We start from the raw sequence: 16,778 nt of genomic DNA, 5'->3' as shown, positions 1-16,778 counted from the left end.
AAGTCATGCATGTGTTTGCAGTATGTGGCTAGATTTATGCTTTTATATATTCAAAGTGAAAGCGAAAGCAAGTGATGTCATTAAGGATACACGAAGCGGCCAATATTTGCGGTTGATTGTTCGTGCAGCTGCTCATGCTAAAGTCCTTCTTCCTAGCTGCCACATGGGAACTGAGTAAGTGTAGTTCTAGATAAGCACTCTTATTCTGAGGTATTGCGTTTCTAGTTTTAGATGCTTCTACAATGGAGGGATTGCAGAGTTTCATTTCAAAATTAGATATCAAATTTTGAAAAGTGAGACATACTCTTAGAAAAAGATTGCTGGTATAAAATAAGATAAGATAGCACTTTATTAATCCCCTTCAGCCTTTTCTGCCACAGTTACATTTTAGGGGATGTAATCATCTGTTCTCTGGAAATATTAACATCAGGGAACAATGAATCATCAGGCATGGATATATATCTTACTGAAATAAAAATCCTTTAATTACGCTTGGCTGTATCCCTTCTACAGTCCATTGTCCAGTGACAGCCATTGTTATTTTGTCAATGATGACTGTAGATTTACTCTCCAGACTGTCTGCTCTGTCCATTTCACGGCCAGATTACTGTCCCAGGGGAGACGGAGGGGACTGGCTGGTATGAGACAGTCTGACCACACTGTGTGATTCAGAGAGAGAGAGACACAGAGAGAGAGACACAGAGAGAGAGAGAGAGAGAGAGAGAGACAGAGAGAGAGAGATGGGAGAAGCTCACAGGCAGACAGACAGAGAAGGTCAGAGAGAGAGAGAGAGAGAGAGAGTACCTAATGTTCCACATAAGTCTCTCTCTCTGTCCAAGATGGCTGAGACTGTAATGATTATCGCAGTCATTCCAATGTCTCTTTCACAAGACAAACATATCAGGTATATTTTTCCTCTCCTCTAGAATTAAAGGGGCAATAGGTACAATTTTTACTGCCCCGTATGACCATAATATATCTGCGGGGGGGTTCTTAGGGTTGTCGATCAATACCGGTGACCCAAAGGTCACTTGGCTAAGTGCTGAGACTTTTGGGTTTCAAAACACACTTTCTGGCCTGTACTCTGTTTTGGAACAAAAGCTCCACACCCATTGACCCACTTACTTGCATTTTCGGTTACTCATCAATGGAGGACGGGCTGTGTTGCAAACATTTCAGCTATGAAAGCTAATAAGCCGCCAAAAAAATCAAATGACAAAGCAGTACTATTATTTTGCACTGGTGATATATTGCCTCTTCACTCGATGTTTCTGTTGGATCTCTTCTCTAATTAGCTAGCTTACTTGTCTCTGTTGTGAAAATGTGACTTTATTGTTTGTGTCAATCACAGGCCATCGTCATTCAAAGGGACAGGGGTTTGGGGACTGTTTTTTTGGGGAGGGGTATAGGAGGCAATAAAGCTACGTGTTCTTATAGGTGGTCTACAATCAAGCTCAGACACTGTCCTGAAACCTGCCTGACCAATGAAATGGTGAAAACATTCCAGTGAGAGACTTCATCTGTCTTATGAATGTCATTTATTAGTCTAACAGAGAGAAAGAGATAGAGACTGAGAGAAAGATATGACAGAGAGGGAGCTTTTGGAACTGAGAGTGAGATAATGTTTTTTCTGCAGCGTTTGTTTCCCAAGCTGGAATGTTGTTTACAGGGATTGGACAGCGTCTCAGGAATGCAGACTGTGTTCTGAGGAAATGGTTGTTGTCTCCAGAGGGAACCTCTACAGCCTGGCTGCAGACCCAGGGGGAACGCTGACAGGGATGGACCTCAGATGTACACACAGAAAAATAAAAGTGGAACTGGAACCGAAAATGGTTCCAGCCCATAGAAGGATCAAGAACCACCATCTGGTTCTCCAAAGAATCATATATGGTGCTTTGGGTTATTAAAAGGTTCTTAATTCTTAGTTATTGGATGGTGGGTGATGGCATAAATGTGGAATATAACCAAACCCCTCCATAGTATATATTGCGCAATTGCAAGTGAGGCTATACAAGGGCAGATAAACAAAAACACAATGCAGGTGTCTAAGCAGAGTGCAGAAATAGTTCTTTAAAGAACCTCGGTCTGAAAGGTTCTTTGTAGAACCAGAAATAATTCTTCTATTGCATCACTCCGAAGAACAATTTTCAGCATCTTTATTTTTCGTCCCTATCACATTTACAGATAATATGATGATATAATAAGCCATTTAGTTAGTTAGTTAGTTTTTATTGTCCCCGGGGGAAATTCTTTTCCACAAAACTGTACATCATAAGGAGAACCAACAATACACTTTACACACATCATCACACAACAATAGCAGACAGTAACAATACGTAGGGTATAACACAGCAGCACATAGTAGTGGCGGGCAAAAACAACATAAAAAGACAAGATTTGGTGGCCGCTTTTATCCAACGCACCTTGCATTACCTTGAGTGCATATATTCTCAGTATGTGTGTCTCCTGCGGGAATCAACCCCCTTTCCCTGAGTAAGGACTGTGATGAAAACCTGCACTTCTCATTTCAATAGTCCTCCTGTTGAGGGGAACCACTCAGAGAGGCTGTTGGATGGATGAGAGCGGTCCTGGCTGACCGGCTTGGTCTTTTAGATCGTTCTCATGGAGTACAGAGAAACCATAGATGGTAATGGATGGTTAATGGTCCTTGAAGCTCTGTGGACGCCTCTGTATTACTGATCTGGTTCTTTGTAACTCAATGGGTAGAGTGCTGCACTAGCACTGCTTCCAAACTCTTTATGGTTTGGTGCCCTTTGCAGAGGTTTATTATAAATAGAATCTGTTTTAAACTATGTGTTAATTCAGTCCAGATTTGATGCTTGGGCGTTTTTATTGTGCTGTTTTTAATCGCAGTAGCCACTGAAACATACTTGTAGCAATCTTGGAATGATCTTTTCTTAGCCAATGCAGTAGATTTTTTCACCTTGGCTTTTTTGGTATATTGAATATTAAAACATATCTATTAGTCGCATATTACTCCAACATGGCTTGTTGTTCGTTGTAAAATGGCCTGTGAAATCAAGTTAAAATGAAATACAAATCAGCATATCATTATTCTCCCTCCTGGTTCACCAACAGCGGAATGACCTTCCAGCGCCAGTCAGAACCAAAGAGTCGTATAACTCATCTGTTCTGTTGAATCATATCCCCTCTCCCACATCTTCCTTCTTTCTAGTCTAATTTTCTCTCAACAAAAAAAACTTCTAACTTTCTGCTTAGCCCTGATATTAACTTTTTTCATATTTACTTCTTTTCCTCTCATTCCTCTCTTACATTATCATTTAGATTCATAGTCAGTTATCTGTCCAATATCATGGAATATGATATATGGAGACCTTCGCTATATGTAATCCCCTCTCTCTCGCTGTATTTTCTGTCACTCTAGAACCTAGTAAACCAGAAATACCTATAATTTGGGGGAAAAAACAGCAATTTGTGAGCTTTGTATGAGAAAAACACATAAGAATGCTACACTGACTATTCCCCTTTAAACTCAGCTCACAGCAATACTTGGCAGTTCAGTTGGATACTGCAACACTTCATTAGGTGAGGAATCTCTGGCAGCTGTTCAGAAGGCCTTCAGGTTGCAGGACATGATGTCAAATTTCCATAAGTTCTTAATTTCCTTCTTATTTTGTGCCAGAAGTCACAAGCATGTGAGCATCACACCTCGTTTGTCTCCTAGTGCTGTGAAGTGTAAAAATTCAAAAATTCTTGAACCAGCCCAACCCAACCCCACTAATAAGTCTTACTAATTTGTATGCTTGTACCAAATGAAGCCTACGTTTTACTTAGCGTTGTCAGGAATGTAAGAGGAAACTCCCTACACAGGTCTGGAAAGTCTGGGAAAGTACGGGAGAGTTACAGTTATTTTGATAGTTCAGAGCTTTAGAAAAGTTTGGGTATTGCACAAAAATATGAAAAACTTGTTGTCACACATATAGTTGTAAGCCCAGTTTCACATATTGACAGATGTATTGTTGTGAAGAATAATCTTTCTCAGTAGGATGAATTGGCCTCGTTGACGGCCATATTGCCCGGTCACTATCAGTATACATCCAGAGGTGAGACCAAGTCCTAAATGTAGACCACCAAGTCCAGTCAGAACAAATCAAGAGTCCAATTTCAATTTAATATCTTAAAGAAAGCAAAATACTTTTCAATGCAATATGGTTTTAATAGGATAAAAACTTGGTAAGAGCATCATGAGTTTGATTTCTATAATCAGTTTCAACTTCAATAAATTCAATCATTCCATACAAATTCAGAAAACAGAATTTAAATTCAGTCGTCTGCTGGAACAAATCGCATCACTTTCAATCCAAGTCATTTACACAAACACAAGATTTTTAGAAGACTTTAGAAACCTTTTCAAGTCATCCAAGTACAAGTCAAAGTGAAGTCCCAAGTCACCAGAACCCAAGTCAAATCTCAAGCTATTAAAATTGTGTCCCCACCTCTGCATACATCATTTTGAATATCAACCAAAATCTTCAAATCCAGTTAACAACACCATTGGAGCTTACAGGGCGATGACAATGTCCTGAAACTGCTATTATCTCACTCAATTAGAGACAGTGGTCCAGATGAAACAGCAGCATTTTGTGTCCCAGCAGAATTATTTGACCACCAGTGTGGTTTACAGGCCTTGTGTTCGTCCGTGGTCCTGAGCTGTTCTCTTATTTTCCCAGCAGCCCCTGCAATTTCCACAAATACCTAGTGTCTGACTTGCTTCCTATCTGTACATCTTTGGATTTCACAATCTCTTCTCTTCTGGACTCCTCCTCATCACGTGACAGCCTGAAAATGCTCAGCAGAGAAACTTTCTCACGCAACACATGCATTACCTGTACAGGCTTGTGGCAAAGAAATGATTTCATCATTTTAAAGCAAAACACACAGCCGCACAAGCACATACACACGTATACATTCACCACCCAATTTTGTATCTGTGAATTACCAGGACCAGTGGATCATGTTTTTTTTTCCTGCCAGTTACAAATTGTTTTAAGAGCTCCACAAAGGCAACATTGATTACAATATGTATGTGTCCTCTGAGATGCACACCAATGTGACAGAATTGAGACTTTATCAGGGAAAACCGTTGAATTTCAGCTTGTAAATGTTATTCTTAATGCCCGAGGGTAAAGCCTGCGTTAATGAATGTTAACTATTGTCTTCCATAGCTAGAAACCAGTCAGTGGAGTTTCTCACGCCCTGAAATCTGATGTCACACTGATACTCACACTAGACAGGGATATGGAAGAAATGGGAAAGGTGTCTGTGAAAGCTCTGGCAATCACTGACATTTTCTGGTTTGGGGCCAATAGCATATTTCATATGCAATTATGAAATATGAAGCTGGTTTGGTTTAGAGCAGTTCATATTTGGTGGATAAGTCCATAAAGTCAGTTTCCTATTCATTGCCTGTGGAGCAGCTCCAGGCTGTACATCAATGTGACATCACAAATTAGTGTCTTGGCTCTCTAGTTTCTGTTTGGCTTTGGCAGAGAATTGTTCATGTCGAAAAACACTGGTTGGGCTATCATAAGAACAAGACGAATATAACCTATTCGAATGATAAAATTGATTGTTGCTCCCATTTAAACAGCACAATCTCAGCTCGTGTCCAGTGTCTCAATATAATTACAGAGACAGATCACTGTGCAATCAATAACTGTGCAATCAGAATCGATAATTGTGTCATTATTCATCTGCTTGTTTTCATTGCGGCAGGGAGAGTGGGGGTTAGGGTTTGGAAGAGTAGTGAAAAAAGACATCCACGATACATTATCTTCTCCTAACTGGACAGCAGTGATGTCATCTAGCGGGGACAGCCATGATGAGGCTCTTGGGGTTTGATTAACTTGTCAGGACATCTACTTGAGAAACTCCACCAGCATAACATTTTGCTGGGACTTTCCAGAAGAATGTGGAAGCGCTTCGGGTCCAACCCACTGGAATGTTCTCGCCTGTAGCCAGGCAGAGTGGTAGAGACCAGCCGGCTTTGGGTCGGTAGCTGCAGTACGGACTATTTGGCATCTGTACCGGTTTTGTAAAAGTGAAGAACCGCTATATGCTATGTGATGGACGTTTTTATCCAAAGCGCCTTACAGTCCCATCAGAATAAACCTTCATAGTAATGGTGGAGCCAGTGGGAAAGGCACTCTTTACACTGGCAGTGTTAGCACCACTGAGCTACACAGAACCAATGGATACTGCAACATCTACACAGATTGGAGTTTTAGTTCTACATTTGTTTCTTGGAGGCAGAGCTGCTCTGGAGGTAGAAACAATCTCATTGGTTGAGTTAAACCTCAGTGGGCGGAGCCAAAGAACCACAGTTTTTCAGAGCGTAAGTTAGCTCGAATGGTAAATAAGGAATTCTAGTCAAAAGATAAATAAAAAAATATATAAATGGCAATGACTCTTTTTCATTCAGTCATGACCATGGCATTCATGATTTTGGAAGAAAGATAGCTATAGGCTAGTATGGCTGAATGTGAACTTTGTAAATCTGAGGTAAAAAAAAAGTCAGCTAGGCTAACTAGCTGGAATTTTTTCACTTAGTAGCCAGAGCGCTATACTTAACATTAGCTTCCTCCTGTGGTATCCCTTCCCTTTTTCACTGGGCTTCAGTCTAACGTTACTTAGCTAGAAAAACTATGCTCTGTCCATTGGGGTTTAACTCAACCAATGAGATTATTTCTGCCTCCAGAACAACTCTGCGTCTGAAAAATGTATGTATAACTAAACCACAAATCTGCGTACACGTTGCAGTATCTGTGTAGCTCAATGGCGCAAACACTATCACTGGCTCCACCATTACTATGAAGGTTTGTACTGATGCATTGTAGGGTACGTGCTTTGGGTAAAAGTGTCCAGCACATGGCATATGTCACTGGCATAACTATAGCTCCAATCTGCAATATTGGGTGAAAAAAAAATCCCCTCATCCCCCTGGAGGGCCTGGCCAGTACGATGCATCTGGAACCAGTCTGAGTCCGGCCCACCCTTCCCCCTCCTCAGTGTGTGACTGGAGTGCAATGAGAGAGGGAGGTGAAGAGGGGGAGAGCGAGACAGACAGAGAGACAGAGACATCGAAAGACAGAGAGACACAGAATAAGAGACAAAGACAGAGACAGAAAGAGAGAGATAACAGGGGAAAAGGGCAAGGCAGAGAGAGAGAGAAAGACTACTGAAGTACTGTGACCATTACCATAGCACTGAAAAGACCTAGTAACCGCAGAAATGTTTCGTGGCCTTGCATCACTTCAGTCTCATTACTTTACCCTGCCACTAAGGAGTGAATCAGTCCACTACAATGGAAGTAAACATCATCTGACCAGTAAATACAATGGAAAAATAAAACAAAGAAAAAAAGGTAGACAGGGTTTTCAGTCTCTATATATCCTTAAAAAAAACTTGTTGATCACTCAGTATAAAACACACAAGTAAAGATTTCTCTTAAAATAGTATTTATTCATTTAAATGTTATTTAGTAAATATTTTTGTTGCCAGCAAAAAAAATGTAAGAGTAGGTGTCATATGCTTCACATGGTAGATATCTCTTTTTGGAATGGGACTCTTGCAAACTGTATTTTGATTTAGCACTGCTTCCACTGTGTCTTTCCCCTTATTTCACAACTCTTGTGCAAAGCACTGTAATAATGTTTAGAGTATATCATGTACTGGGTGTGTGTCCAATGACCCGCGCTCTGTTAAGAATGCTTAGCAAGCATCCAAATGCTGCAGAGTGTTTCCACATAATTTTGAAGTGTCTGAAAACTGTCTCAAGTCTACACTGATGACATTTTCAATCATTTCTAATTGGCCATTTTGCCTCTATACAGCAAACTCCTTGTTGTCATCCACAAATCAAACTATTAGCTGACATGTCAAACCCTGATTGAGTTTAAGAGTCAACATGAGTTATGCTGACTGTGATTAAGTCTGTGTAGTGTGTGCACTGCTTATTCTCCAGGGGCTTTGATTCGAAGAACGAATGAACGCTCAAGTTGGAAACAAATGTGAGTCATTGTCTGCTGAGACTTCCTGCACACATCTGTCAGCTCTATACAGTTTCTGACTGAATTTGCAATTTCCAAAGATCTATGACTGTCGCAATTACAGACTACACTTACTGTGTGCTTTTCTAAATTATTTTTCTTTTTGTGGACCATTACAACTGGATGATATTATGACATGATCTGGTTTATATCCCAGGGACATTAATGGTTCTGCAGGCCAGCCAGAAATATCATGGAGGACCATTTAGACTTCATGATTTCATATTCTAAGCATGTTACCATTATCAGCATCATTGACAAAGCTTTAGCTACTTAATGGATATATCTCTGAAGTATATAATATCTTATAGTGTCTTATGTCAATAACCAGACTTAAAGGACTACACCAAATTTTGGGAGTTTGGCCCATTGGTCATCTAACCTAACGTGACGAGAGGATTGGCACCAAAATCATCTCTATCTCTAGGAGATAGCTCTGTCTGTTGTGCATGCTAATGCTTTAGCACAGTGGTTGTCAACGTGGGGTCCGGGGACCACAGGGGGTCCTTGAGCGGGTTGCAGGGGGTCCCCAGCAAATTCATGAATTGTTAAACTTCAGCATTACTTCATTTACAAGAAGTTAACACAATTAGAGAATGTAGAAGAATGACTGTTTTGATCATAGTTTCACTGTTATCTCTCTACCTACAATACAGATAGTCATGAAATTCTGGACAAAATCATATCTAACAATACAAATATTCTCAAATTTGGGTTCGAGAGACAACATCTCATCAAATGGGGGGTCCGTGGCCCTAATGTGGACTAAATTAGGGGTCCTCGATATGAAAAAGGTTGAGAATCACTGCTTTAGTATACGTTAACTAATCATAGGCAACTAGCATTATCCAAAGTATGAAGATAAACCTTTTAGTGATCCAAAGTTGGTTTTCATTCTATGGCCTGGAAATTCATAACTTCTAAAAACAAAAATTCTATCTTCATCAATAGTGAAGGACAGAGAAAAGAAAGGATCTTCTGCCATTTGAGAGTGCATTTGTTGGCAAATTTTATGTCTATTTTATCAGTTCCCTGAACAAGGCAGGTTTAGGCGAGTCATTAAAATTAACTCACCATCCAGCCTTACAGCAGCTACAGTTCTCATTTTCTAGTCACCTATGATCACTTAACATACTGTATGCTAAAGTGCTAGCATGCACACCAGACAGAGGTATCTACATTTACATCTACATCACATATTGGGTAATTGGTGACAAATCTGCCAAACTCTGAAAAAGTCAGTGTAGTCCTTTAATTAGGCATGTTGGGGCAGTTTCAAATTTGCTTCACAAAGAGACATAACAGGTTATGAGCACGATATAAGAGCTTCTCATGGCTCACATATATTTCAAACACATTGTAATCCACAGTAGCGGTATGATTTAAGAGTTACTGGATCATCCTCCGTATGCTGTTATGCTGTAATTGCGACCATTAGTGTAGTACACAATGTTCAAAACCTTCTGCTGACCCTCTCTGGAACAGACACCAGAACGGATTATGGGTGGTTCACCTTTGGTGCTTCAGGGAAGGGACAATTGCTCACGGGGGCTTCCATGCGAGGAATCCCCGCCTAAACTAACAGAGTCAGGCCAGAGAAGCTGACAGGGGTTAAGACAAATCTGGTCTGAATGTTGGCTTTTGGCCCTGCTGTGATGTTGGCCCCAGCAGCAGGCAGGAGGAGCAGGAGGAGGGATTACCAGAACCACGCTGTGTGTTGGTTTGACCATCTGGTGCCTTTGTTTTCTTCAAGTGCTTGAGCAGGGGGACGCCATAATCCGCTGTACCATGGGAGTCAAGTCCATGTCATTCCAGTCACTTCAGGAGTTAGACAATAATTCTGTTTCGACACAATGCAAAAGTGATAGCAACAAAAATACTCAATTCTAGTATCCTTATTGCTGCTACCACACACTTCAGGAATGGATTACACACTGAATGGGAGTTTTGATAATAAAAACTTGGATTCCTGAAAAATACCTGAAAAGTCACATCTGTAATTCATGTCAGCAGTCCCACCGTTGATGTAGAGAACTACCGCTGCTGCGTAAAACACATTTGGTGCTGTGCTTTGGAGCTCAGACTGATTTTTCATTAAGGGGAACGAATAAGGACTCTGGGTACGCCGTGTCCTCTGAGGTATCCTGCAATGGGGCTTGAGGTACAGTTTTCCTCCCAGACTATGCAGACATGAAACTGCTCCTTTCCCCCCTCCTTCACTCAGCATGTTGGGTTTTTTATGGACATCTGCTGGCACTTTGGGCCATAACGCTTTTACCATGTGCCCCTTCAGCAGCAGTGCAAGGAGACCCTGAAAGAAATCCACGCTTCTCCTCAGACCAGGCCAAGTGTATTTCTTCTGAAGTTAAGAGCATCGAAAGAGGTGTGAGTAGTGCTTTAGTAAATGTGACTGGTTTCAAAAGCTGCAACATGACACGCAAGAACATCAGCGGCAGGTAGAGTACAGTGTGATAACTGAAAGAGCGCTTTGTCTCAACGCATTTGCAGCTTTATACGACTTCCATTTCTGCACCACGCTGGAGCCATTTCAAGAAATGTTCCCTTCTCCTGCAAAAGAGGTAGTTAGCTCATCCAAACTTCAGCTGTGTCTGATGGAAAAAGCTAAAAGAAGACAAAGTTGACTGGTTTTCATCTCCCCCACTTCCTCACTCCACACAAATTGGGTCGCGGAGGAGAAGTGCACTGTTAGCATTACTTTGGCAATACCTCAAGGTTTGGAACTTTTTCCAAAGTGTCATTTTACTGCTATTGAGGCTTTCTTGCTTCGCTAATAGTCTGTGGTGTACATCGTAAAAGTGTTTGGCAGACAAACTTAATCGTCCAGCACCTTCTTAATTAGCTTTCAGCCTCCTAATTAGTGCAGTGAATTATCTTAGAATTTAGATTTGAAAATCCTCTTTCAATCATGGGTTTATAATTGAACTTGATGACCTCTCCCACTGGCACATATCAAGAGGGTGACATCATCCCACTGCTCCAGTTGCATTCCAAAACCTGAGACAGCCTGAAACATTACCATCAGACCCAGGCACTGGGCTGAAATAGAAACATCTGGCAATTTTTAAAAGAAAATAAGTTAAGAGGAAAAGATTGCAAGTCATCAAATGTGCGCATAATGTACACTGACATGTTTGTACTTGTCAGAATTGTGAGCAACAATGATCCTTCAACATTACATCACTGTATATCACATTACCAAAGAATTGTTAGAGTATTCAGGTGGGAATTCTGCAAAAATTCACAATCTGCTATTGAGTGTTGTATTGGTGTTGAGACACCTGTTGGCTGGGTGAAAACAGAAGAGGGAGCTCAATAGCATTAGGGTCCATGGTGCCAACACCTCATTCACTTTAACAACAGAGCTGTTAATTTCAGCTGTCCAAATGAAATGTTTGCTTCTGAAACATCTGGAACAGATTAAAGAGAAAAGCCTGTGTTTTCACTTTAACATATTGAGCTACAGTCAGGCCTTCATCAGCTGTCTCAAAGAGGCAATCTAGCGCTAGAGCCTTATTCATACCAGGAAACTTATAAAATGTATCAAATTTAATATCAGAATTGTACCTAGGTGCAACCTACATCAAGGAAGCTCAATATATAGTAATAATAACCTAGAAGGCTTTCCTCTACTGTTAATATCAGTGCAGCGGTAATGCAAAAGTGTGGCAACACCTTTGGCAGCACCAAAGTACCCATGCAGCATGGTAAAGAACATGTATTGTGGCTTTTATACAATGGTTACAAACACATGTGCTGTCTCAAAAGTTTTTTTTTTCAAAGTAGTATACATACATAAGAATAAAAACACAGGAAAAAACAGAAAAGAGCTCCCTGGCTACCACAAACAGATCTTTAACCAAACAAATTGCTTTCCTTAAACTGAATAATAAACCTTGAACTTGATGTGAAAAAGCAGCTTCTGACCAGATGCAGCCTATACACATTTCTTCGGGTTTCATTTATTTTGGTAGTTTTGTCAGTGCGTCACTGTGTTAACAAGTACACAGTCATTTGGATAAGAGCTCCTGGCTATCCTGGTTAAGGTCGAATCCAGGACAAACTGTTTATATGCACCTTCACATCCTGCTCAGGAATATGCCAATTACTAGTAAAAAAGAACAGCCAGAATATTACGATAGCAACAGACCTTACACAGATAAATTGTCCCAAATATTAACAGGATATTAGTGTGCATGGAAACAAACTCAACATGCTGCAAGATCAAATCCAAGTAGTTTCTTACAGCTGTACTGATTAAAATGGGGCAAAAGATCGCTACAATAGAGCATTCCTCATCTGAGAGACATACAAACATTAAAAACTGTTTCATGCTAATCTACAAAGATGAGAAAGACAGAGAATGATCACCATCATCACTTTTATTAAGACTTTCAGGTCCCCCTCCCCTTTAATTAAGAGACAAATTACTTATGCTGAAAATCACCACCTGTTATCTCAGAGAATAGAACTAAAGCACAGATCTCCTGCAGCTCCCCCCGCTTCACACATCCATGTTAAGAAACAAGTCATCTGTGTGAAATGCCTGGCCTTTAACTTGTCTTGCAGCTTTGGAACATGAGAGTGAGTGTCTTCACGAAACTCTGCGTGGCGGTTGGGGCCGCCACAGCGTTGTCGAATGAGGCGATCGGTTGGATTTTTACTCTTTCTTTTACACCTTGCATGTCTGTCTTTTGCCCTGTCTTCTGTCTTCTGCTTTTGCCTTTGGTGTCCATTAGTCTCTGTGTGGAATGGTATTTTTCTTTTTTCACAATTTCCTCAGAATAGAACAGTTTGAATTCAGAAAACAAGAAAGCAAACTAACTTTCACCACAACCAAATAGAGTAAAATTGGAAGCCCAGTAGAAAGTGTCAGACTTCTTTGGTCTTGGAGTAACTGCAGTGAGTGCAAATGCTGACAGAAATAAAAAAAAATAAAAAAACGCTGACATATGAAAAGTCAAAGTTTGTTAAGAAACAAACAACCAAAAAAAATACCCCATTTAGAGAGAAGAAAGAGTTAAATGGCCAAGCAGCTGCGGATGTGGATTGGACAGAGACAACACTCATATCTGACTCACGCATAGTCAGACCACTTGAAGGTTGACTGAGAAACCTGGACTATTTCTGGTCCAGTAATCCTTTGTTCTCACGCAGCAGGATCATTTACAAACACCGGGCAGAGCTTTGACAAAATGAATATGAATTTTACTTTTCCAATTGAATACATACATACCCAAATTCACCACTGAGAGTTCAAACCCCCTTCGATCAAAGTGATCGCTTCCGAATCATTGAATTCTTTCCGTTGCTTGAGTTGTGAGCGCACTAAACACAGTCCCTACAGTTCTTGAGGTAATGCTTTCATTGCAACAGACTCCATATAAACCTCTGAGGTTGACACAATGCTAAAGATAGTCTCGTCAAACCACAAGTCGCCATGAAATTTTTCTCTTGTTAAACAGAATGAGTAATGTTACTGGAACAACTATTATTTGGTAATAAACACTCACTCAGACGGAGCAGAGTGGAACACGGAGCAACACTCAAAACCCCATACTGTCTCATTCAACACGGACATATTAGTGCACAAAATATGAAGAATTTCATTCCCAAATGAGATGGAAAAAGTGACACCTACTACCTAATTATTGCTGGGATGAAAGCAATACTCAGTATGGATTATTATTAAGTTATTAGTTATTTTAAGGTTACAAAATAGAAACATTATTAATGATATAATGTAGTTTTAGAGCTATGAGAAGTAGTTTTTTGAAGTTTTGAAGTCAATCGCAATCGATCAACATAAGATTTTTTTTTTTTTCAGAATTGATAAGTGTTTTGGAACAAAACCCTTCTATATGTAAAATGTAAAAAATAAGCAACTAGATGACCCTGACTATATTTACATGCAGCCTAATAATCTGGTAATAGGAAGAATTTGCATACAAATACAATACAAATACCTCAAACGGACCTGATAATCTAATTGGCCCAAATCCAACTGAAACTCCAAAGTGATTTTGTGGCTCAAAGAACCAGATAATCTACTTCAGCGATCTGACTACTTTTCATATTGGCTAGATAATCCAGTTGCTGCATGTAAATGTCATAGATTTGTTTTCCACCACGGAAATGGGAATTGATCAGCACAGTAGTTGACTAATTTCTCTCGCACACACACACACCCGCACACACATTATGGCCCACTAGTATTTAAAAACCTGTGCAAACTTGTCTCTAAACACAACCCATTCCAACAGAAGCCATGCTACAGACAAATGGTCTATTTAAAAAAATCCCACTGGAATGCCTCAGCCCCTTAAAGGCACTTGCTGCACAAAAAACACATAAAAATGAAATTACGTATTTGAATTACATTGCATCAGTAATTCTTCTGTGTGGTGCAAAGTTTAGACAGGCATTCATGGCTTGTAATAAGAGCTACATTCTGAAACTAAAATGAAGTGTGAAGTAAAATAATGCAGTGAACACCTGAGCAAGTCGAGTCCAACCAGGACCGGTGGAGGTGATTGTGACTGATTTTGTGCCAAATTCCCCTTTACTATATTGTGCTGTTGTTTTGACCAGAAATACCATCTATTCACTTTCATTTGAGACAATTCAATTCATTCGCTGCAATCTAAATAAACTTAATTAAAAGCTATTAGGAATGTATATTGGATGCTGCCAGTTACACCACAATTTCAATTTTCTCTATGAATTTAGATATTGGAAGTAACTTGAATCAATCCCTGGTGAGAGCAAAGTGCATGATGTTGGAAAGAAGGGGATTATTTCAGGATACAACCTGTTTCATGGCTTTAATGTGTTACACTATAGAGTGATGAACTATAGAACCTCTATTAATTTGAAACCTATATTCTCATTTTAATTTGTTACAAACACCTTAAATAAATTGTCCTGTTTATGCAAAATAAACAATATGTTGTGACATAGCAAAAGTGATGTGTATTTCAGACATGAAGTGTACAGTAGGTCTTTTAAAAACAAGAGATTTGACTTTGAATCCATCAAAGTGAAAGACTACTCCACAAAGAGCACTGACTGGCTTCACAAGTCTCTCCAGAAGCTATTACTTCCTCTATCGGCAAGTCTTTGACTCTCAAACTCAGACTGAGCCCAGAAATGGGCAACAAAACGCCTTGGTAAAAGACATACGCCTTCCTTTCTCTTTTCTGCTTTTTGGCATCTCGGACCGGGCAGCCATTTTGGGCTCCTACAGAGTGTCGTACATGCGCAGGGTGCGCTCCAGTTGCTGGACAACGCGCTGGTAAAAGGCTATCTGCTCCCTGAGGTAGGCCTGCATCATGTCTTTGAAGTCCACCTCTCGCTGCTGATGGAAGTGGCTCATTTCTGCCTGGAGGGCGAACCCGACCGTCCGGCAGCGCTTCCTAATGCCGTCGGCCTCGTCCTGGTCCATCTTCCCCTCGTCACTCATCCGCTGGCTCTCCTTCACCTTGGCAAAGGCACCTGAGGGGAAACAAGGCAAATCTATGTTAGCAAATAGTGATAGTCTAAAAAGAAGCCAAGGTCTTTTTGCTGTCAATTGTGCTAATGCACATGAGTCTAATAGAAGCCAAGCAGCATTTGACTGCTCAACACTCACTATTTCCTACCAATGTCAAAATAAAAGTTTATTATAAGAGTTTATCCCATCCTCCTGTTGGTGACGTTCAGCTGATGTACAGTGCCATTGAGAAGTTGGAAAATGTGCTTGTGATAAAAGGCTAAAAATAAAAGCCCTGTAAAGGATTTAAATAGCTTTAATTACAAATTAAAGTTAAATGTAGTGTGAAGAAGAAGCAGGACTGGAATTTTTACTGTGCTGCTGTTTGGGTGGTTCTGGATTCTGATGTGTGCTGTATAAAAAAGTTGATACATTTCTGTTTCTATCAAAATTACATCAATGTTGTGGCAATATGTTCTGCATGGAGCTTTGCAGTGAAGACATATTTAACTACTGTACAGCTCTGCGCTTTATAGGTAGGGTGAGCAACACATCACACAATTCCTTTGTGTTCGTATGCAAACCGAGCTTTTAATTCCAGTGTGAGGAGAACAAGTTGTAACCACATTCACCCAGACTGCCATTACATCACTTTCCAAGTGGTAGAACATGGCAGCCCAATGGCATGCGGCCAGACTGCATTTCCCACCAGATTAGCGAGACGGTCTCGATCACATGAGACTAGAATCTTAACTCGAAACCAGGAAGCAGATGGGATTTAATGAAACCCCGTCCTGCCGGTGTGTACACAAGCTAACTAGTTGGGGCGCTGACATGCCTCGTCCTGAAATTGTACAGTATTGTCAGGATCTGCATTGATAGTAGCTGCAGCAGCGTATAGGCCTCCTACATTAACAGTATCTGTGAGTTCACCCTGCCCTGGATTTTGCATGGAATTCCTGGCAGAAGTCTGGGAAAGCATGAACAGCACTTGCAGTCTGTTCCAGTGAAGAGGCGTGTGGAGTACAGTCTGTGGCGCTGACCTACATTCATGTACTCTGTTTCCACATGAGAGGAGAATCTGCTTCACCAGATAGCCTAGCATGTCTGTGGGACATAAAGGAATGGGACTCATGGTTGTGTGTGTGTGTGTGTATCTGTGTGAGTGTGTGTGTGTGTGTGTGAGTGTATGTGTGGAG

General features: G+C 40.5%; 1 protein-coding gene across 1 annotated transcript in view; it reads right to left on the bottom strand.

Annotated features, from left to right (window-relative positions):
* Positions 1–12,472: 12,472 nt before the first annotated feature.
* Positions 12,473–16,778, bottom strand: part of snx33 (sorting nexin 33) — an 18,332-nt gene continuing 14,026 nt past the window's right edge. The window contains exon 2 of the mRNA XM_071922320.2: positions 12,473–15,602. Within this exon, the coding sequence (XP_071778421.1) occupies positions 15,349–15,602 (254 nt within the window). The 3' untranslated portion in view covers positions 12,473–15,348. The remainder of the gene's footprint in view (positions 15,603–16,778) is intronic.

The sequence above is a fragment of the Centroberyx gerrardi genome, chromosome 4 (assembly GCF_048128805.1).
Source record: "Centroberyx gerrardi isolate f3 chromosome 4, fCenGer3.hap1.cur.20231027, whole genome shotgun sequence".
NCBI lineage: Eukaryota > Metazoa > Chordata > Actinopteri > Beryciformes > Berycidae > Centroberyx > Centroberyx gerrardi.
Note: the sequence above shows the minus strand (reverse complement) of the source record. Positions and strands in the feature narration are given on the sequence as shown.